This window comes from Ursus maritimus, unplaced genomic scaffold (assembly GCF_017311325.1).
Source record: "Ursus maritimus isolate PB19 unplaced genomic scaffold, ASM1731132v1 scaffold_12, whole genome shotgun sequence".
NCBI classification, from domain to species: Eukaryota; Metazoa; Chordata; class Mammalia; order Carnivora; family Ursidae; genus Ursus; species Ursus maritimus.
This window is the reverse complement of record NW_024423564.1, coordinates 69,990,457-70,013,416: the sequence shown is the minus strand read 5'-3', so window position 1 is coordinate 70,013,416 and position 22,960 is coordinate 69,990,457. Positions and strand designations below refer to the sequence as shown.

The 22,960-nt window shown below is 50.1% G+C and overlaps 1 protein-coding gene across 1 annotated transcript in view; it reads left to right on the top strand.

Annotated features, from left to right (window-relative positions):
- CFAP57 (cilia and flagella associated protein 57) overlaps window positions 1-22,960 on the top strand; it is a 69,407-nt gene that overhangs the window by 23,804 nt on the left and 22,643 nt on the right. The window contains exons 9-17 of the mRNA XM_008699332.2: window positions 4,424-4,636; window positions 6,030-6,203; window positions 9,268-9,429; window positions 13,435-13,590; window positions 14,745-14,838; window positions 15,480-15,670; window positions 18,859-19,032; window positions 19,931-20,089; window positions 22,430-22,573. Of these exons, the coding sequence (XP_008697554.2) occupies window positions 4,424-4,636; window positions 6,030-6,203; window positions 9,268-9,429; window positions 13,435-13,590; window positions 14,745-14,838; window positions 15,480-15,670; window positions 18,859-19,032; window positions 19,931-20,089; window positions 22,430-22,573 (1,467 nt within the window). The remainder of the gene's footprint in view (window positions 1-4,423; window positions 4,637-6,029; window positions 6,204-9,267; window positions 9,430-13,434; window positions 13,591-14,744; window positions 14,839-15,479; window positions 15,671-18,858; window positions 19,033-19,930; window positions 20,090-22,429; window positions 22,574-22,960) is intronic.

The following is a 22,960-nucleotide window of genomic DNA, read 5'->3' as shown; positions in this document are numbered from 1 at the left end:
AGGGAGGGAGGGAGGAAGTTAGTTCTCCAAACTGTATTAAGGATATATTAGAGGGGAGGGAAGTTGGAGGGTGGGAGACCAGCTAAGAAGTGAGGCTGAAAGATGAGTGAGGAAGTAAACCATGGCTTTAGTAGTAGAGACAGAGAGAAGCATGATATTAAACTCCATTTGTACATGTTATGTTTGATGTGTCCAAGAAGTATGATACATGAGTGTGGAGATCAGGAAAGGTGGCTGGAAATGAAGACTCAGGGAATTAGGTGTTAGTGGAAGTGGAATCTGAGAAGAATCTTGGGCAGGAGACAGGTGACCAACATTTAAGGCACTGGTTAAGAAGAGAAAGCCTGAGAATGAAGGCACAGGAGAACTTAAAATCAAGGAATTGTATCAGAGAAGCTAAGGAACTCATTCCCAAAAGGATAAAGTAGTCAATGGCATTAAAGGTCAGAGAGGGGAACCTGGGTGGCTCAGTTGGTTAGGCATCTGACTCTTGGTTTTGGCTCAAGTCATGATCTCATGGGTTGTGAGATCAAGACCCGTATTGGGATCCGTGCTCGGGGGGGTGGGGGGGGTGGCGGGGAGTCTGCTTGAGATTCTCTCCCTCTGCCCCTTTCCCCACTTGCACATGTGCCCATATGTGCTCTGTCTCTCTCTCAAAAAAAATAAATAAATCTTTTTAAAAATTTAAAAAATAGGGGCGCCTGGGTGGCACAGTGGTTAAGCGTCTGCCTTCGGCTCAGGGCGTGATCCCGGCGATCTGGGATCGAGCCCCACATCAGGCTCTTCTGCTATGAGCCTGCTTCTTCCTCTCCCACTCCCCCTGCTTGTGTTCCCTCTCTCGCTGGCTGTCTCTATCTCTGTCGAATAAATAAATAAAATCTTTAAAAAAAAATAAAAATAAAAATAAAAATAAAAATAAAAATTTAAAAAATAAAGGTTAGAGAGAAGTCCTGTAAAGACTAAAAGCTGACCATCGAGTTTAGCAAGTAACAGGTGCATTAGTGCAGGTGCTATGAAAACACAAGCGTTATTGAGTTGCTGAGCTTCCTCAGTTTCAACAGTGTGATTAGTCTTCAAGTGACGATGGAGATGCAGATGAAAGCACACCAGGTGATTCTGACGCTCTTTCTACAACTGTGTACACCTCCATGGGAGGCCCTCCCTCACCAGCCCAGGAAAGCAGCCACCTGTTTCACCACTTTGCAAGTATTTATAACACTGGTCTCTAACCAGCGATATACGTTGGACTTACCTCTGAAATATTTTTTAAAAATTCAGATGGAGGATGCAATAAAGCCATGCCTACAGGGAAATTTATAACCTTAAATACATATATTAGAAATACAAAAAAGATTCAAAAATCAGTGATATCATCATCCACCTCAAGAAAGTAGAAAAGGAACAGCAAGTTAAATTCAAAGAAGATAAAAGGAAGGAAATAATAAGGATAAGAGCAAAAGTTAATGAAATAGAAAAACAAACACAACAGAAGATCATCAAAGCCAAAATTTGGTTGGGACTGTTTTTAAGTAATCTCTCCCCTCAACATGGGGCTTGAACTCACGACCCTGAAATCAAGACTTGCGTGCTCTACCAAACTCAGCCATCCAGCTGCCCCCAAAACTTAGTTTTTTGAAAATGCAAAATGGGTAAGACCTTGACATGACTGATCAAGGGAGGAAAAAAAGAGGAAAGGTAAATAACCAGTATGAAGAATGAAAAGGGGATATCACTACAGATCCTATATATAATAAAAAAGATCAAAAGAGGATATTACGAACAACTTTATATAAATGGAATATATAGATGAAACCAACAAATACCCAGAAAAATTGAATCTGTTAAAGAATCTGTAAAGACAACTCTAGGCCCAGAACATATCACTAGAGAATTGTAAGGGAAAAAATGACACTGATCTTGAAGAAACTCTTACAAAGAACAAAAAAAAAGCAAATTCTTCCCAGTATTGTTCCATGAGGCCAGGATAATCATACCAAAACCTGCCAAAGACGTCACAAGAAAGAGAAATGATCAGCCAGTCTTTTTCATGAACATAAAAAAAGTCCTAAACAAAATATTATCAAACCAACCCATCAAAATATAAAAATGATAATACAGCACGACCAAGTTGGATTTATTCCAGGAATACAAGGTGGTTTTGCAATTTGAAATCAATTAATGTACTATAGCACACTAACATACACGTGATCTTTCATCCTTATTATCTCCATAAATGCAGACGCAAGAAGATTGATAACATTTAATATCCATTCCTGATTTTAAAAAATAACACTCAACAAACAAAAAATAATGGAACTTCTCATTTTATTTATTAAAAATCTTATGCAAGATATATAAGAAAACCTACAAAAAACAGCCCACTTGGTCGTGAAATTATGAAAGCATTCCTTCTGAGACAGAGAACAACACATGATGCCTTCTGCTAGCCTTGTACTGAGTCCTGAGCAATGCGATAAGGCAAGGGGAGGAAATATGTCTTAGTCCACGAGGCTGCTGTAACAAATACCACAGACTGGGCAGCTCATGGACAACAGAAATTTCCTGTCACGGTTTGGAGGGTGGAAGGTCCAAGATCCTGGTACCAGCATGGGTAGGTGAGGGCCCTCCTCCTGGCTACAGATTTCTCATATCCTCACAGGGTGGAAGGGGTGACCTAGCTCTCTGGGACCTCTTTTTTTTTTTTTTAAGTAATTTTTTATTATATTACGTTAGTCACCATACAGTACATCCCTAGTTTTTGACGTAAAGTTCGATGATTCATTACTTGCATATAACACCCAGTGCACCATGCAATACGTGCCCTCCTTAATACCCATCACCGGCCTATTCCATTCCCCCAACCCCTCCCCTCTGAAGCCCTCGGTTTGTTTCCCAGAGTCCATAGTCTGGGACCTCTTTCATAAAGACACTAATCCTATTAATGAGGGCACTACCCTCAATGATCTAATCACCTCCCAAAGGCCCCACACCTCCTAATACCATCATCTTCAGGGGTTAGGATTTCAACATATGAATCATAGGGGAGGACAGATGGGAAGTAGAAGACACAAATATTCGGACCATAGCAAAATAAAAGGCATAAAGATTGGAAAGGAAACAATAAATCATCACAGATAACATGACTGAGTGGGTAGGAAACTCAGAGAGTTTTCAGATAAACTATTAAAACTAGTTAATCTAGGAATATTGCTGGAAATACTGTCACTATATTTTTTCAATAGTAACAAACAGAATGGAATTTAAGAGGTGGAGAGGGAGCTGAGGAGGTGGGTAAGGATGTGCCTGACAGGGCTGGAGTCCTGGAAATACCAAAAGAGGTGGCCCCTGGGTCAGGAGGTTGGTACTTATAAGGAGCTCCAGAAACTAAGCAAACATATTGAAGATAATGGGAGGCAAGTCTCTCACGACTGGAGAAGGGAGTTACAAATATGAAAACGGGGGAAAGCCTAGCAAGTTGTTTGTTTAGTGACCTGGCTGAACTAATTCTGAGAAGTCTTTCTTTCCCCTGCAGGGTGCAGCCTTGATGTCTCTGCTCACATTTTTGTTCCTCTTTCATCTTTCCTTCTGGCTACTTAGGGGCTGCCCCTGGGTTGACCTGAGCCACTTATGAGTCACAGATTGTGCTTAGCCCCCTGAGCCAGTTGGCCTTTTACCCTTTACTGTTGGATTTGTGTGGCTGGGAGGCTGCCGTCACAGTGCATGGAGTTCACATTTTTTGCTCCTTGTTCAGCCAGAGACTGACTAGTAGTTCGGAGGTTCTCTGTCTATTGTATCCAAGAGAGTCCAGCCCTAGTCGTGCCCAGTCTTCCAGGCTGCCAGGAAGAAGTGTGATTTTATCTCCAAGCCTGGCTTCCTGGGAGATGCCCGTGGACCAGAGGCATTATTATTATTCGGTTAGCGTTGGGTCAGATGTTGTGCCAGTGAGGCTTCTGCCCTGTGTGAATGGGTCCCTGTGCAGCTTAGGTGATGCTTTCAGGTTTTCCCCGTATCCTGCTCTGATTGCTCTTGAGCGGGGGTGGCTTAGCACACGCACACAGCCCTCCCAGAGCTGGCTCCGCGATTGCAGAAGGCTCTTCCTGACCGTCTCTTTCCCCTGTTCTATGAAATGCTTATGCTCTGCAATTTTGCTGATATCGTGGACTTACCAGCCTTCTCTTAATTGCTCTCCGCCAATATCGCCATCAGTTTAGACGGAGCCCAAAGATGGCCCTCTTCATCCGGTGCTCCGCATGCAGTCAGTTTTGCGCTTGCTGAAGGGCACGCACCCGGAAGGGCCCTTCTGCCTCAGTCGAGGGAACACGGGCGGCGTTCCCCCCCCCCTTTCCCGAAGGCGGGAGTGTGCGTCTGCGTGCGCACGTGCATGCCTGCGCATGCGTGCGTGTAAGGTCTTCCTCCCCGGCAGGTCCGCTCAATCGCGTGGAACCCGGATGACAGCAAACTGGTTTCCTGCGGCACGGACGGGGCCGTGTATGAATGGAGTCTGTCCTCTGGAAAGAGAGAGACGGAGTGCGTCCTGAAGTCCTGCAGCTACAACTGTGTCACTGTCTCCCCTGATGCCAAAATCATCTTTGCGGTTGGATCGGACCAGACCCTCAAGGAGATTGCAGACTCGTCGGTGAGTCCGCCCGGCCCCGGCTCCCGGCTGCCGCCCGGCTCTGCAAACAGAGGCTCCATGTGGGCCGCCGGAGGCGTGATGGGAAGAGGGCTCATGAGAGCAGGGCCCCTTCTCCTCGGAGGACATCCGCCCCTCCTGCCTTGTGGGTCAGCTCGGTCACTGGTTCTGCCGGCACTTCCTGCCCAGCGCCCTACCTGACTGGGTTCAACCGTGCGGCCCTTGCCGCTCCCGTCCTGCTGGCTGGCCCTAGGGTCCCTTCCACCCTCCAGGCCCGCAGGTCAGCAGCATCTCTAACCTGCATGCTTACCCGGGGTAGAAACAGTTCTCGTTCCTGCTCTGGCCTCAGCTTGCCACCATATTCGTTTGAAAACCCCAAAATTCAGGAGCTACCTCATTGGGCTGCAAAGGGTTGAGGGAGGAGAGAAGAGCGTCGCAAGGGCACTTCTTCGTATCCATGTGGCTGTGTCCTTCTCTGGGCGTCGGGCGACAGCTGACCTCCGTTGGCTTCTCCAGCTTCTCTTGGATGCTCGTCCGCATCCGGGTGCTGGTGCCTGGGAAGGTGCAGGGATACCTCGGCAGCCCACTGACCTGAGACGGGTTGCCCCGTGATTGGGACACGGCTGAGAGGAGGGGTTCTCTCCGCTGTGCCCCTGAGTAGCTTAGTCCTCACTCTGCGGTGGCTTTCCCGGTGCTGGACCAGAGCGCCGCTCCTTCGGGGCAGGCCCGCAGTTCCCGCCTCTCGATAGGCCGCTAGCTAGCTCTCGCCGCCTGACCCACGCAGACACTGAACCAGTGTTGGGGGGAGGGGGGAGGGGGGGGAGCTAGATGGCCAGGCGAGGGAGTTAGCAGGTGACAAATCGAATGAGTTCCCTGCTGGTAGGGTTTTCTTTATGTCAGGGACACTGGTAACTACTGAGTAACTGTAGGACCCACATCCCATTCTGAGTTTGAGATGCAAGGACGCACAGCAGTCAGGAGCAGAGACACCGGGGCCTCACTGCCACGACCTCGGTGGGTGAGTTGAGGCAAATTACTTGCTGTCACTGGGGCTCGGTTTCCTCGTCTTATAATAAGGGCAACAGTAACTACCTCCAAGGGTTTCTGTGACATTGAAGGAGTTACAACATGTGAAAGCCATAAAACGGTGCTGCTTGAAGGCTTGAAGGCTTCCTTTTATTAGTGCTGCTCCTACCTCCTCGGGCTGTTTGTCCACCAGTCAGGCAGCCATGATGGACTAATTCGAGCCTTTATGTGTGCGGCACTGTGCCAGGTGCTGCACAGAATAGGAAAATGTTTTTTCAATACAGAACTCGCCCTTAGAGAAGGGAATGACGTGGGGACCCTGGGGGTACGGCTCAGCCCCGCACCCTGAACAGAGCCGTCTGTGTCCCAGGTCCTTCGAGAGATTTCAGCATTTGACGTCGTCTACACAGCCGTCGTCATCTCGCACTCCGGCCGCATGATGTTTGTGGGCACCTCGGTGGGGACCATCCGTGCCATGAAGTACCCACTGCCGTTGCAGAAAGAGTTCAATGAGTACCAGGCCCATGCGGGTGCTATCACGAAGGTAAGAAGGGACCCTCTGCTCAGGGGCCCATGCCCAGAACCAGCCCTTGCTGGATCCATCTGACCCTACCCTCCACACACCTTCTGCATCCCTTCAAACCCCCCAGTGGCTTTTCTCCCCTTATTCCTCTCTCCCTCTTTATTCATCCAACCATCCACTCAATGAACATTTATTGGCTACTGATAGTCTTCATTTACACTACTCCCAGGAATATTTCCTAGGAGATAATCAGAAATACACCTAAAGATTCATGTTCAAGGTTGCTCACCATAATAGTATGCATGATAATGGGCCATTTCAGAGGTGCTGTAGGCATGCCACCCAGATGTTCCATCTGCTGATGCCGGTCGGGGCACACACGTCTCCTCCTCCAAGGAAGGGCCTCGGACTAAAGAGTCAAAGCCCAGGAGAGGAGCCCCTGCCCCTCCCTGAAGGTACAGAAGGCCTTCCCTGGGGGAATAGCATGAGTATGCATTTGCAAATTGTCCCTCCAACAATTCCAACCTTGAAGGCTTTGAAGGATGTCCCAAACTCTATGCTGGCTTGCCTGCAGACCATATCCTTATTGAGAAAGGATTTTTCCTTATCAACTGGAACATTCTTGTACTGAGCTTGAGCCTTACACTCAAAGTAAATTAAAAAAATTACCCTCTTCTCTTCATAGCTATGAGGTTTTAGGGATAAGGTATTTATTTTTCTGATTATAAAAGCAATGCACGTTTGTTTTAGAAATAAAAATCCTGGGGCGCCTGGGAGGCGCAGTCGTTAAGCGTCTGCCTTGGGCTCAGGGCGTGATCCCTGCGTTCTGGGATTGAGCCCCACATCAGGCTCCTCCGCTGGAAGCCTGCTTCTTCCTGTCCCACTCCCCCTGCTTGTGTTCCCTCTCTCGCTGGCTGTCTCTCTCTCTGTCGAATAAATAAATAAAACCTTTAAAAAAAAAAAAGAAAGAAAGAAAGAAAAATCCTCTTGAGGCACCTGCGTGGCTCAGGCGGTTGGGCGTCAGACTCTTGATGCCGGCTTAGCTCATGAGGTCAGGGTCGTGAGGTCGAGCCCCGCAGGGTCTCCGGGCTGTGTGGGGAGCCTGCTTGAGATTCTTTCTCTCCCTCTGCCCATCCCCCACCATTCTCACATGCTCCTGTTCTCTTTCTCTCTAAAAAAAGAAAGAAAGAAGAAAGAAAAATCATCTTAATAATATCATCATAATATTTTGATGCATTTTCTCCTCTTTTGTATACATTTTTGTGTGCATTTTAAATAAACTGAGACTATGTTGTATGTACTCTTTTGCAGCCTGCTTTTTTTTTTTTTACTTAATGCTATTATAAGCATTTTTTTCATATAATTAAATATTCCTCAAAAACATGATGTTAGTAGCTACACAAATATCCTATCAAATGGTGGACCATAACTTATTTAATTGTTTTCTTACAACTGGGCATTTAATGATCTTATGGACTGTAACCAATATGCAGCTCTAAGGGTCCTGTGGGCATCTCTGACCATCCCAAAGGCTGAGTTGCTAGACAGAGGTGAAATTCCTGAGGGGAAGAGCGTCGCCGTTTGTAAGGTTTCCGACACATATCGCTGATTGTGAGAAGGCCTTTTTCATCGTTGATTCTTTTGCCTTCACTTTTTTTTTTAAGATTTTATTTTTATTTATTTGACAGAGACAGCCAGTGAGAGAGGGAATACAAGCAGGGGGAGTGGGAGAGGAAGAAGCAGGCTCCCAGCAGAGGAGCCTGATGTGGGGCTCGATCCCAGAATGCCGGGATCACGCCCTGAGCTGAAGGCAGACGCTTAACGCCTGCGCTACCCAGGTGCCTTTGCCTTCACTTTTTGAGATAATTATGGAGTCACAGGAAATTTAAAGAGAGCACAGGGGTCCTGTGTTCCCTTCTCCCAGTCTCCCCCAATAGGAACGTCCGTCATGCTATTGGAACAATATTGTGGAATTGGTATCACACCAGAAGAATCGATGTTGGTACAATATGTGTGTGTGTTTCCATGTCATTTTATCACGTGCGCAGATTCCTGCCACCAGCACTGCAATCAGGGTACACGAGTGTTCCGTGGCCGCAGAGAGCCCCCTCGTGCTGCCCTTGATACCGACACCCATCCCCCCCCAGCCACCCCCTCCCCAGTCCTACACAAACACCCACTGGTTCTCCATTTCCATCATTTGTCATTTTGAGCATTTTATATGAATGGGATCATACAGTGTGTGACCTTTTCACAGTGGCTTTTCTCGGCCAGCACGATACCCCTGAGCTCCATCTGAGTTATTTCACGTATCAATACTTCACTTCTTCTTACTGCTGAGTAGCATTCCATGACACGGATGCACCGTAATTTGTTTAACCATGTACCTGTTGTAGGATAGTTCATTTTTTCCCAGTTTTTGACTGTTCCAGATAAAGCTGCTATGACCCATCTTACACAGGCTTTTGCGTGGACCTTCATTTCTCTGGGATAAATGCCTAGGGGAACGATCGCTGGATCATAGGATAAGCTTATGTTTCGTTTTTTAAGAAACTGCCCAGCTGTTTTCCATTCCCACCAGCAATGCATGCAGGATCCAGTCTCTCCACATCATTGCCAGCATTTGGTATTGTCCCTATTTTTTATTTTAGCTGTTCTAACAGGTATGTAGTAATATCTCCCTATAGTTTTAATGCGCATTTCCCTAGTTGCTAACAATGGTGAACATCTTTTCATGTGCTTCTTTGCCATCTGTATAGCATCTTTGGTAAAACATCTCCCTATTTTTTGCCCACCTTCTAGCTGGATGGTTTGGGTTTTTTACTGTTGAGTTTTGAGAGTTCTTTTTATAATCCAGATAATAGCTAACTCTTTAAGATTCCAAGTCCACAGAGGACATAACACAGTCTTGCTTCCTTTATCCATCAACAGAAGCTTCTGAGAGCTCCCTGTCTTATTCTTACCCAGGATCAAGTCTTCCTGCCCCTGAGGCTGTTGCGTGAACGGAGTCCTTGCACATAGCCGGATCAGTTCTGGTCATCCGTGGCCTCTGAAAGCTTCCTCTCTAAGCTCTTTTTCTCCTCAGATGTTGCTCACCTTTGATGACCAGTTCCTGCTGACCGTTGCCGAGGATGGCTGCCTGTTTACCTGGAAGGTCTTTGATAAGGATGGTCGGGGAATCAAGCGAGAGAGAGAAGTGGGTTTTGCTGAAGAGGTGCTTGTTACTAAAACGGACATGGAAGAGAAGGTAAGAATCAGATCAAATGAAGAGGGACATGGACGGTCCTTACCAGACTGTGTCCAAACGCCTGGGACCGGCGGTCAAGGCCCTGTAGGCCTGACTGCACCCCGTGCCCCACGCAAACTCCCACGCTCCCTGCCCTTTTCCAGCGCACACCACCATGCTGCTCTCTTCCCTGTGGCTGGGTCTCTTTCCACCCGCACCCCTGCCCGCCATCCTGCCCCGTGGTCATCCTGACTCCTACTCTGCTCTACTTTAAGCCTGTGAACTAGCTTTCCTCCTCCTGTTCTTGGAGGGCAGGAACCATGACAAGCCATTCTCTTGTGTGACCAACAATTTCTAGCCCTTGCTAGACACATGGGAGACAGTTGATAAATATTTGCAGAATTGAACTGACAAGCTGAATATGCCAGTTGTATCTGTAAAACTTAATAACTGCTTAGGGGAGACTTCTTTATTTAAAAAAAATGAAGTATTTAGAAAACATCGCTGAAACCCAGTCTTAATAATAAAACAATAAAAGTAATGATAACCAACATTTTTTTTAGATTTTCCACGAACCAGGCACTGTACTAATTACAAGTATTTTCTTGTTTAAATGTCACAGCATCTCTACGAAAAAGATACTATTATTCTCCTTGTGTTTAAAGAAGTGACTTCAGAGAAGTTAAGTGACATGTAGTAGGACTAGAGTTCCGCTGCAGATTTAATCTAGAGCCTACTCTCTTAATCAGTACCCCAAAGGGCCCTCCTTCCTGTGAATGCATTAAACACTCTGGGAAGATGTGTCTTGAGAGTTTTGAGCGGACAGCCGGCTCTGCACCGCGCTCCCTAAGGGAGACACGAAAGGGATGGGAAACTCACAAGGCTTACAGAGAATGGCAGAGCTATGCGCTCATTGCTGTTCATCCAGAATCTGGGGTGCATTTATTGAATACCTGCTGTTTGCTAGGTACTGGGGATGCATGTGTGAAAAGACAGGCCTGGGCCCTGTGATCAGGAAACCCACAGTCAAGTAGAGATGGGTAAAACCATCAGAACAGCAATGCAAAAATAGCCTCAAAGCAGGATGATAAGACAGGGCTTTCCGGAGATCCCTGCTAGAGCACCGTGGCACTTTCTGCAGGAAAGGCAAAGTGGGAGGAAAGGATGAGGGAGAGCCTATGAGAGTCAGGGTCTGACCTACGGCAGCCAGGCAAGTATGTCTCCTCCTCTTCCTTCTCTGTTTTCTCCCCCATTCCTCCAAGAGGGCAGGGGAAGAGAGCAACTGGGAGACTCTAGGCTGTGCCAAAGGCCTGAGGAGTCTGGGCTGACTCCCGACCCAGCCCCCAGCTTGGCCTGGCAGAACTGCTGCCAAGCTGGAAGTGACTAGCGTATGTTCTGCTCACTTCCTGGAGCCCCTTCTCTCTCTGCATCTATGAGACCGCACTCTTATTCCCTGTGAGCCTGTCTGTCCTTCCCAGCTCTCTCCAGGCTCTCCCTCCACCTGTCCTTTAAAAGTCCCATCTCCCAGGGCGCCTGGGTGGCTGGGTTGGTTAAGCATCCAACTCTTGATTTCAGCTCAGGTCATGATCTCAGGGTCGTGAGATTCAGCCCCACGTCGGGCTCCGTGCTCAGCGGGAGTCTGCTTGGATATTCTCTCTCTCTGCCCCTACCCCTGTTCCCACACTCATGTGCACTTGCTCTCTTTCTCTCTCTCTCAAATGATCTTTTAAAAAAATAAAAATAAAAGATAAAAGTCACATTTCCCAGAATTCCCAGCTCTCTTTTTCTCTTTATTCTATATAACTATCTCTCAGGACACAATTTACCTACTCATTCAGTCATTCATTCATCCATGCATCCAGCTAGTACTCACAGAGGTGTCTGTTAGGTACCAGACCCCGTACTAGGGTCTGGGATGACGGAAGTGAAAGATATGCAGGGGCCTTCGGTCTGTAGCCTGGGAGGAGATATGGGTAAAATTAAAAAGGGAAGTTAAGTGTGTTACAGGTGTTTCGAAGGGACCATGCTCTGTGGTCACAGGGGAAGAGACCCTGACCTGGGCCAGGTGGTGCTAGAAGAAGTGAGCCTTGGATGGAGCCTTCAGGAACAGAGGGGAAAGGGTCCTCCACACCAAGGAGTGAGCGTGCAGAGGGATGAGGGAGGTGCTTTGGGGAAGACGCTCCTGGCTCGGTGGGATCGGAGAAGAGAGGGTGTGTGAAGCTGGAGCTGGAGCCAGAGAGGGATTTTTAGACTTTGGATATTGTTCCTAAGGACCCACTGAGAGATCTAAGTTAGGGAATGGCTTGACATCATGGAAAGCCACCTCTGCAGCCAGGGCGAGAGCAGACTGAGGAAGGATGATGAGCATGTGCCTGAAACCAGCACTCCCATCAATAAATGTATTCCACCGGTCCAAGGCAGACCCTGGGGTGACTGCCTCCTCTTCATTCACTGCTATGTTGCTGGTCCTGTGCCAGGTGCCCAGGATAAAGCAGTGAAGCAAGATAGGCCAAGTGCAACCTGCAGGGAGCGTTCTTCCGAGGAGATGGTCTTCATCCACGGCCCTGTCCCCTTGACCCCACACCCGGTCAGGCACCACGTTCCCTAAAATCTCACTCTTGAATCTCTCCATTCTACTCTCCTCCCCCAAACCCACCTAGACTGTGCAGTACCGCCCACCCAGCTAATTTCTTTGCCTTACTGCTTGAATCCAGCCTGAGCTACACACGGCCATCAGAGAGGCCTCTCTGAGACCAAGTCAGCTTAATCAGGTTGGACAGGACCTTCAGAAGCCCTGTAGGAGAAAATCCTAATTTGTTTTTATGGCTGGCAAGGACCTTGATGGTCTGACCTGGTCTAGGCCTCGTCTGCCTCTGCCTCCCACCCATACCACATCACACACAGTGCCTGACCAGACATCCCTGCTCTCATCCCCAACTTTGCCCATGCAACGTGTTTTCATCCCTCATCTCAATCAGTCCTTCCTGTGTGCCAGGTCCACACTTGTCCACTGGCAGGGAATGAGGAAATGCGCATAACACATCCTTATTCTCTAGATGTCCGTGGTGATGAACCAAAAGAGATGAGATAGGGATGCGCGGTGGGGGGTACGGGGCGATCATGGATGAGCGAGAGGAAAACACCTGTGTTCTCACCCTCTCTGTCATCAGTGTTACCTTTTTCAGGAAATGAAGAGTGTGTGTCTCACAGTATTTTTAGGAAACTTTGGCATCAGTGAATACAACAGATTGAAAGAAGAAGTCACTAGACATAGGAAGCAGCAAGGCAGAAAGAGTTAGGACCTAAATTAAAGTAATGATAGTGAGGCCAGAAGAGGCATGATAGATGTTGAGAGGGACACACTGACAGTCCTGGAGGACCCACCTGGCTCTGAGCACCAATCACAATTCGTAATGATGTTATGTGGCCTCCTCAGTAGTAAGTTCCATGGGAGCAGGCATCATGGTTCAACACATGTTCTTCAAGTACCTACTATGTGTTAGGCACCCTTCTGTATATCAGTATGAAAGCCAACAAAGATCTCAGGCTTCCTTGAGTTTAAATTCTAATGGGGGAAGAAGACAAGAGACAATAAACAAAATCATACGTAAATTGTATTAGAAAGTGCCTGGATCTAAGAAAAGAGTAAAAAGTAGAGCAGGGTGAACAGGGTCGTGAGTACTGAGAATTGGAAGGGAAGGGTCGCAGGATTAACTAGTGTGGTCCAAGGAGACCTCACTGAGCAGGTGGCATTTATGCATATTTGAAGATGAGAGAGTTATTAGCGTCACACCTGGTGCACAGCGGGGCTCGCTGTATGGGTGTTGCGAGGTTAGAAGAAGCAGCTCATACGTCTCCTAGTTTTTAGTCTGGGTGTCTTGTGGGGAAAAGATGATGGGTTCTGGTGGAGACACATGAGTTTGAGGCGGGGCAGAGCTGCAGATCTCAGAGAGCTCGAGGCCACCAGTTTAAATATTCTAATTCACCCACACTGTGAATGTTCTTGATTCTGGTGTCCTCCCACAGGCTCAGATTATGTTGGAGCTGAAGACTCGTGTGGAAGAATTAAAAATGGAGAACGAGTATCAGCTTCGACTGAAGGACATGAACTACTCGGAGAAGATTAAGGAGCTAACGGATAAGTTCCTCCAGGAAATGGAGTCCTTGAAAACGAAAAACCAGGTCTGTTGGAGAGACTCAGCCGACAACCACAAATAACAAGACGTCTTCAGTTTCCTCAGGATGGAACTGGCGTATGCTATCCAGGCCGCGCTCAAACAATGAGCCATATGATCACGCCCGGTTTGTAGGCATAGCTGAGGACCTCAGAACCGCTTACAGCAAAGTGCCAGGTGGAACTAAGCAGAATATAAAACTCTCTATAGTGAATGGAATTAATCAAGGAGAATAAACACACATACATCAGCTCACAAGCAAATAGCTAGCAATGTGATTACCCCTGGGACCTGGGGTTATTCATCGTTTAAATTTTGTTCTTTATGCTTTTCTGTATTTTGCAAATTCTCTACAATGAGACCATATTATCTTTATGATCAAGAGAAACTTACTTAAAAACAGAATGAAAAGGTCACAAGAAAACAAAGGATAGAAAGAGAAGAGGATGCGGATTTCAGGATCGTTGTAGATTAAATAACTTTAGTCTACATGGTCCTCCTGTCGTTAGATTCGATCCAGGACTCTCCCAGAATAATTATCTTATTCTCCACAAATCTGTCTTGCCCGTCATCCAAAACCCCCAATTTTTGGCTCAGAGAGTATTTGTTCTTTTATGTTATCTCCTCTGGTCAGAGGGTTTGACCAAAGAAAAAAAAAAAAAAGGCCCCTGCCTGTTATTGTTATTATTTCGTTCCTTTAGTCAACAAACATTGCTGTGGGGCCGTCCATAAGCTAAGCACAAAGCTATTCTTGGGGGCGCCCCTCTGCTTGCAAAAGGAGCTTTCCTGCTCGATTAAAGAAAACACTCCTTAGAAGCGGACACATTAGCACAACCAAGAATTTAGCTGACAGCAACATGCAGACAACTCAAATGAATCTTTACTTTCTTCCACCCCAGAATCCATCTGCTTCATGTCCAAAACGGAACTCATCATTGACAAGACGCATTTAGGAGAAAGGATAGAAATAGAGAAAGTCTAGAACTTTCAGAGCAGAATAGAATGTAAATGGAAAATGATAGCTTGCGTGTTGCTCATGGAACAATGCTTGGTGCAAAATAAGGGCTTGAGAAGGAGGATGTCACTTATAAACTGTGTTCTTGCCCTAGGGCTGCTTTCAGCAGATGTGTGGGAATGAGAACAGTCGACTCTGTGTTTTAGGTTTTAAGAACAGAGAAAGAAAAGCAGGATGTGTCCCATCAGGAGCGCATTGAGGACCTGCTAGACAAACAAAGCCGGGAACTGCAGGACCTGGGTGAGTCCCCAGCTAGAGGCCACGGGGGCAGGGGGAGTGGTGGAGGGGGCAAAAGTCTGAGAGTCCCCTGGACCCAAAAGAAGTCCCAGGTAATCTGGCTTTGTCTGTCCACAGGCTGCATGTATGCCCTGGATTTCACTGTGCTTTTCACTCCTGTGTATTTGCTCATTAGTTGAGCACGTATTAAACACTTACTGCATGCCAACAGGAGATACGGAGGAGGGCAGGTCCGGAGCCTGACAGGCTGCCATGAGTCCCAGACTCACCAACCACATTAGGTGCTCTAAGGAGTCACCTAACCTCACTGAGCCTCAGTTTACTCTTCTGTAAAACAGGGGTGCTGATAACTATTTTACATATTCAAGACATTCTTCTTGGCCCTGGACCCCCAAACATCCCTCTGCCCTTTCCTGGAAACCTTCTGCCTAGCCGACAATGTGGGGGAGGGAGGTTGGCTGCCTGACGAGCTGATGGGGTGCGGGCAGGTGAGGAAGCTGGGCAGGCGTTTGCCTCACGGCCTCGGAGGCACCTGCCCTGGCTGCGGCTGGCGGTGGGTGGGAGAGCTCAAAGGCTCCAGGGTGGGTGGCCCTGAGGTTGGTGCTCCTGTCCCAGGTGAAATAACCATCCTTGCTTCTCTCCAGAATGTTGCAACAACCAAAAGTTGCTTCTAGAATATGAAAAGTACCAGGAATTGCAGCTCAAGTCCCAGAGGATGCAGGAAGAGTATGAAAAACAGCTTCGGGATAACGATGAGACCAAAAGCCAGGCCCTGGAGGAGCTGACTGAGTTTTACGAGGCCAAACTGCAGGAAAAAACCACCCTTCTGGAAGAGGTACTCACCAGAAGCTGACCTGCACCTCCCTTTCACGGTGTGTCCTGCAGGCCTGGCCTGCGAACAGCCCAGAGAGCTGTGGGAAAGCTGGCCTCACCTCCTTTGCCTTCCGTCCCCTCCTTTCAGCACGCGTGCATTTTGGCGCCTGCTCTTTACTATTTTCTTTTCCTCTAGACCAGGGGACCCAGTGAGCTGGGAGGTGCTTAGCTTTAGGGACTGAAATTCTGTGGACAGACTAGTTCACATCTGCTGTTCTATCGTAATTGTACCTTCAAGCTTTAAGGACTGGAGAGACCTTTTTAGGAGAGGCCGGTAGGACCTAGAGAGGAATCAGGGCCCTGAACAATGGGGCAGGTGGTTGCCTGAAACCCTTTCGCCACTTCTTGTGTCTTATGAGATAAAATCATTCCTTCACTGATTTAACAAACCCAGATGGTATCTTACTGGTTTACCAGCTTGAGTACTGGGTGACCAAGAGAAATAAAGACCAGGGCCCGGTTTTTAGTCGTGTGAGGGAGGCGGTCACACAAATGGATCCTCGGAGGGGCGTGCACAGGATAGCAGGGGGCCGCAGACCTCCCGGAGGGGTCGGGGAAGGCTTGCAGGAGCTAATGAGACCCAGCAGGAATCGAAGCTAGAATGAACAGGAGAGGGGGGTGAGGAATGCAGGAGGGAAGGGCACACAGGCAGAGCCAAGTCAGAGAATGTTCAAGCAGTTTGGGTTGCCAAAATATCTAGTTTCCCAGGATGAAGAGAAAACTGAGAAGAGCCAGATGGCCGCCTTTCCCGCCTGAAATTGCAGCAGATGGCGTGCTGTAAGGGGGCAGGGGAGTCAGGGAGCTGCGGAAGGAGTTCCGAAGGGAAGGAGGAAGGGACTGACCGAGAAGGGGACTGGCAGGTGTGTGGCTGAGCGCGCAGCTGAGGTTTACACCTGAATTCCGGAGACTTTCATTCGCCAGGCTGCATGCTTTTCCACAGCAGGGCCCAGCATCAGGAATGCGAGTGAGGAAGGCGAGGAGCAGCCCTGCTGCCTGGCTGGGGTTTTACTGAGCGGTGCCACAGACGAACACAGGTCGTCTGGTGGGCACCCAGCAGGCCCGGGCCAGAGAGGGGTAGAGAACCGAGAGCCTGGAAGACTGGAGGAATCGGACAGGGCCGGGGGACGCGGTGAGGTGGAGGGCTGTGCCAGATACCTGGGGTCCAACAGGGAGATCACCGGGGCTGAAGGCAGGGCCCGCGTGTTCAGGCTTCAGATGCGGGCCGTTCCGGGGGTGGACCTGAGCGTGGGTAGCTAAGGCCGAGGTGAGACGAAGGTCAAAGCACCCTGGGACATTACAGGACCCTCTGTCACCACCCCCAGTTATGGCAGGAGGACTGAGTCGGCACCCAGAAGTCTTCAGTGAGCTGGGAAGGGAGCAGGCAGTGGGGAATAAAGGAGGTGAGAAGTGGAGGGTGTCGGTGTCCTCACAGCATGGGCCTCAGACAGAGCAGGCTGAGCTCTGACAGCGGCACTGGGAATGTTCCTTGCAGACCCTGCCCGCCGCCCAGCCCCAGTGCCCGCTGTTGCCGGCCCGCTCCCTCCCATCCGACCACGTGGAGTAGCCGGGATCCCCACACAACTCTGAGCCTCTGCTCGGGATGATTCCTCTTCACCTGGCTGCTGGTCCTCCCCCTTAGGGACTCAGAACGAGAGCCAACTCCTGGAGGGATTCCTCCCTACCCCTTCTCCCCTCCCAGGCGGCTAAGCAGGCTTCCTCCGCGTCCTCAAGGCCCCCAGACTCCTTGCTCTTACGTGGCCTATACAGTAGCACCCTGCCTTTACTTCTCTTCCCCCCGGGGAGCCTCTCAAGGGCAGGGATTGTGTCTCACCCATCTGCGATTTTCAAACCCTGCAAGGGCTGGGGCAGCGTGTCCTGGAAGCTCTAGAAATGTCTGTCCACCTCCAGTAAACTGATCTGAGCTTTGCCTCTGGGGACGTGGGGGGTGGGCGGGGGATGAATCTGGCCTGAGGGGAGAGAGGCTGGCCTTCCTCCCAGGACCCCCATAGTCATTACAACCCCTCTCTTCTTTTGAGTCAAAGATGTCAACTCAGAACTTCCCTAGGGACCTTCCACCTGGCAGGCCTCCTCGCCAACCTGGCTGGCCTACTTTCCTTTTCAGCCGCATCTTCCAGAGCCAGAGCGGTGGCTGGCAGGCGACTCTGGGCTGCAGACAGAGCACACGGTGCCAGGCTTCTGTCTCGCAAGGGTTTGGTGACATGTGATAGGCAAAGAGAGCAGCCTTTCTCAGGAGCCCAGTTTTAACACCATCTTGTCTCTCTGAGCCCCCGCAGCGCTCACTCCAAGGATGGTACAGCTCACGGGCCTGCCAGGGTTGGTGTGGGGGAAAACGGTGGACTCTGACTTCGTGTGTAACTCGCACCGCTTGGGGGCAAAAAGGAGGCCCGTGCCAGTCACCTCTCAGACTCCGCCAAGCAGGCTGAGTTAGTTTTTCCCGTGTCGGGGCTCCAGGCTTTTACTCTCTATGTACCAGCTGCTGGGCAGGGGGTCCCCAGTGGTGAGAAGAGGGATGTGACCCCACCACCAAGGAGCTTCCATGCCGCTGGAGGAGCCTGTCAAACAGTCAGTGACAGTATAACATAAGGTGCTGGGGGACGTGCAGGGGACTGGATGAAGGAGCAGGAAGGCAGAGCTCAAGATGCACTCATGCAGCCAGCGAGTAAGCACCTACTGTGTGCCCGTGCAGGCTGTACTCTGGGAACGCGGCGGTGAACCTGAGAGACCAGGGTTCTGCCCTGAGGATCGCCTGTCTAATGGGAAAGGCCGTCAAGTAGTCCCACAAACGCAGAGTTACAACTGTCCCAGGTTCAGTGAGGGAAAGACAGAAGAAGCGTGGGTGTCAGGCTGAAGACCAGCGGTGGAGCAGGTAGGAGGAGATGTCAAAGGTGGTCATTGAAGTGACGGAGCCCGCGGCCTCATCTGGTAGGGAGAGAAGGGAAGACAGAGGACAGACAGGAGGACAGTGGAAGGTCAGGGGACCCATGGCCTTGGTTCCCATGTCTGTAATAACACTCGCCCTCCTATTCCCCCATGATAGGCCCCGCATATGCTCCTCTCATCCGGGCCCGGTCAGCACAAAAGGGCCATGTGTCCCTTCTCCCCGAGCACACTCTCCCTTCTCTGACCCAGGCCCAGGAAGATGTCAGGCAGCAGCTGCGGGAGTTCGAAGAGACCAAGAAACAGATTGAAGAGGATGAAGACCGAGAAATCCAAGATATCAAAACCAAGTATGAGAAAAAGCTTCAGGATGAGAAGGAATCAAACCTGCGGCTCAAAGGAGAAACGGGCATCATACGGAAGAAGGTACGACGCACTTCTGGACAGGCCTGAACTCGGCCAAGGCTGTATTGCCCAGAATACCTCCGCCCCGCCAGGCAGGCACACCCTTCCCACCCCTCCTCGGGGCTCTCCCTTCTCTGTCCTTTCACAGGGTTAGTGACACTTGCCCTGACACTGATGGACAGACACCCCCAGCTTTCATTTATGGGCAAGTAGGATTTAGTCAGTTTTCAGAGTTAAACCTCTGGTAGAAATGGAGGTGAGGTCTTCTGGAGGCGAGGCAAGTCCTAGAGGTGTCCTTAGGCTCTCAGTGTGGGGAGCTGGGAGTGGGAGAAGGACGGGGGCATAGGATGCTTAGTTTACAAGATGGGGCAAAGAGGAATTCAGTTCACAGATCCTTGTAGAATTGCCAGTTTCCCCAAAATGTTTAGCCTTAGAGAAGCCAACTTCAAAGCAAACTCACGTTCCTTCCTGTTAGAAACCACACTGCTTATCAATCCAGGGACAATGTCGTCTTCCCTTCTTAGACATGGCCAGTGGCTCATCCATTACGATATCTGTGACCTTGATGGGGCAGGATCCCCACCTTTCAAGGTTGGAGTGCTCATAGAAAGCTCTGGGTCCACCTCGGGAGCTGGTCTCCGAGCTTCTTGTCCCGGACAGTCCCTCCTCACAGAGGGGAATTGGACTGGATCTTCCCAGACAGAATGCTACATCACTCATGAGGCCTAGGAAATCCCCACCCTGTCCCAAATCTCCAAAAATTCACTCCCAGAAATGTCGAGCGCTGGATGTGTTTTCAGCTCGCGAGTGTGGGGAGTTCAGGTCACAGGGTGGCAATGGGGAGCTCTGTAAGCATGCAGGCATTCGGGAGGCAGAGAGGGCAGTGCAAAGACTTTGGTGGTGTCTCTTGTGTCCACAGTTCAGCAGCCTGCAGAAGGAGATCGAAGAGAGAACCAATGACATTGAGAGCCTGAAGGGGGAGCAGGTGAAGCTGCAGGGGGTCATTAAGTCCCTGGAGAAGGACATCCTGGGCCTCAAGCGGGAAATCCAGGAAAGAGATGAGACGATTCAGGATAAGGTGAAGGCTCATCTCTGTCCTCCCTCAACCACCTAGATGGGCCCAGGGGACAAAGCTCAGGAGAGAGGGCCCTGGACACTTGGAACACATTCATGGAACCCGATGGGGGATGAGTGTTCAGCGAAGGACTTGCTGTGCACTTGGTACTGGGCTGATTGCTGCAAACACGCCACACTCAGTTCTCCCAGCGACCCCAGGGGCCACGAGGGACCCTGCTATAGAGCTCGGGAAACTGAGTTCCAGCTGGTTTGGTATCTTGCCCAAGGTCATATAGTCCATAGGCGATAGACTTGGGCTAAGAACCTAAGTCAGCCAACTGTAGGGTGCCTGCTTTCCGCTGCTACAGTCATCCTCGGGTGACTGTGCCCATGGACAGCGGGCAACTCACCCACCTCATTGCCCACTCCCTGTGGTTGGCCTACAACGGCTAGGTGCCCCAGAAAGCTGGTATCCCTCTTCAGCACACGTTTCTTACAAAACACTTAGAAGAAAACACATCACATTTTGTGAGGTTTACTAATATTTTGGATCCCCCTCCCCCACAAATCCAGGCTGTGTGTCCTCCTGCCCATCCCCGCGCCATTCCCGCCTCAGGCAGGTGGGATTCTCCAGTGGTTGAGATCATGGGCTTCAGCACTGATTAATTGGGTTCCAGCACAGGTTTTGCCATTTACTGGCCACAGGACCTTGCACAACTTCTCTGAGCCTCGTTTTCTCACCTGTGAAGTGGGGCCCCTCAAGGGGTCTGCTAAGGGGAATGGAATCATGTCTGCATGAAATTTCTGCACGTGAGCATTTGTGTATGTGTCTGGGTGTTGGTGTAGGGAAGGTCCAAAGCTCTCTTCAGATTCTCAAAGGGGGGTAAAGAGGGTAAGGCCTCCTGACCTAAACCTGCAACAGCCTCTTCTCCAGCCCAGCGGCCTTCCTTCCCACTTCCTACCCTGCTCCCCGCCACCGTACTCTGTAACTGTGTCACTCTTCAACTTACAATTCTGCTGTAGCTCCCCATTGCCTGTGGCAGGGACAGCAAAGGTTTTTCTGTAAAGGGCTAGGTAGTAAGTATTTCGTCTTTGCACACAGTGTGGCCTCTGTCGCACTACTCAGTTCTGCCACTGTGGTGTAAAATCAGCCAGAGACCACGCGTAAATGAGTGGGCTTGGCTGTGATCCAATAAAACTTTAACGGAAACAGGTCAGATTTGACTCAAGGGCCGTAGTTTGCCAACTCTAGCCTCCTGGACACCTTCTGAACCCCCTTTAACCCAACAGGCAGGACCCTAGCCTCCTCCCCTCCTCTTCTCTAGCCCCTTTCTCACCCCCCAGGAACCGCTGCTTCACACGCGGTTTATTCTCGGCGCCCTGGGTGTGTACCGTCTGTGCCTTCTGCGCCATCCGTCCTCTGCTACAACACCTATCACGGGGTAGGGCTACGCTTGGCGCGTCTGCTTTCCCTGCTAGAGCTTTCTCCATGATAGCCGGGACTGTACCATAGTTCTGTTTGGCATCTCAGCAAAAGGTCTTCATTCAGTAAATGTTTGATGGATGGATAGATCTGCCTTCCCGTCACTATCACTGTGTAACAAATCATCCCAACCCTTAGTGGTGCAAATCAGCAACTGTTTTATTATGCTCTCAGATTCTGTGGGTCTGACCTTTGGACAGGCTACAACACGATGGCTTGTCTTTGTCCCCAGTGGCAGGGACCGTGCTGAGCCTCAACCAGGGGTGACTCACATAGCTGGGGGCTGGAAGATCAGTATCCAACGTGGCTTCTTCATGCACCTGTCCAGCCCCTTGGCCAGGGGGGCTGGGAGGCTGGGCTCAGCTGGGACTGGCCACCAGAGTACCAGCGTGCCCCTCAGCCTGATGGTCTCAGTGTAGCGGGACTTTTTCCAGAGGAGATGGCCTCCCTCAGGGCACAAGTCTCAAGAGAACCAGGTGGAAGCCAAGTCAAGCATGACTTGAGCTGTGTTCTTTGGGTTACAAGCAAACCATAAGTCGAGCCAGATGTAAGAGAAAGGAATCAGATCTTAGCTCCTGACAGAGAAGCGTACGGTCCCACTGTAGATAGAAGAGCCTGTGGGACGAGAGACGCTGTGGAGGCCGGCCTTGGAAAATACAGTCATCTACAAGCTGTATTTGAATGAGTGAATGAGTGAATGAATGAATGCAGGCCTAGCACAGAAGCCACTGAGTCGGGGCTGCAGCCTAGTGGGGAAGCCAGCCTTTGTACCCCCAGCCGGGAGAGAAGCCAGGGCACAGGACTGATGTCCTTTGCCCAAACAGGTTGCCATCTACCGTGGTCTCCTGCTCTCTCACATCTCTGTCATCTCACCCACAGGAGAAACGCATCTATGATCTGAAAAAGAAAAACCAGGAACTAGAGAAATTCAAGTTTGTACTTGACTACAAAATAAAGGAGCTAAAGAAGCAAATAGAACCACGAGAGAACGAGATCAAAGTGACGAAGGAACAGATTCAGGAGGTGAGAGCCATCTGTGACACCCTGGCGTCTCGGACCGCCATCTCCTCCCCGACTATTCCTGACCGGCCCCGGGGGCAAGGAGAGGAAGCTCTCCTCAGAAGCCCTGCCGGCTCCCAAGGTGTGTGGGCCTCCACTCCGCAGAGGAAGCCACAGGAGAGGCCCAGCCAGGAGTTAGCTGTGCAGAAGTAAAACGCTTTAGGATTTGGCTTGTCGCAGGAGTTTGGGGTGGGCCTGGGCCCTGCGGCTCCTTCATGCGCTTGCTCTGTGGGGCCTTTGGCCACCAGGGGGCGGTGTGCGCTCAGCCACCAGCCTGTCGCACCAGAAAGCGCACCCCTCCCCTTCAACGTTCTTTCTCAGTCTGGACGGGGGGGGGGGGGGGGGGGGGGG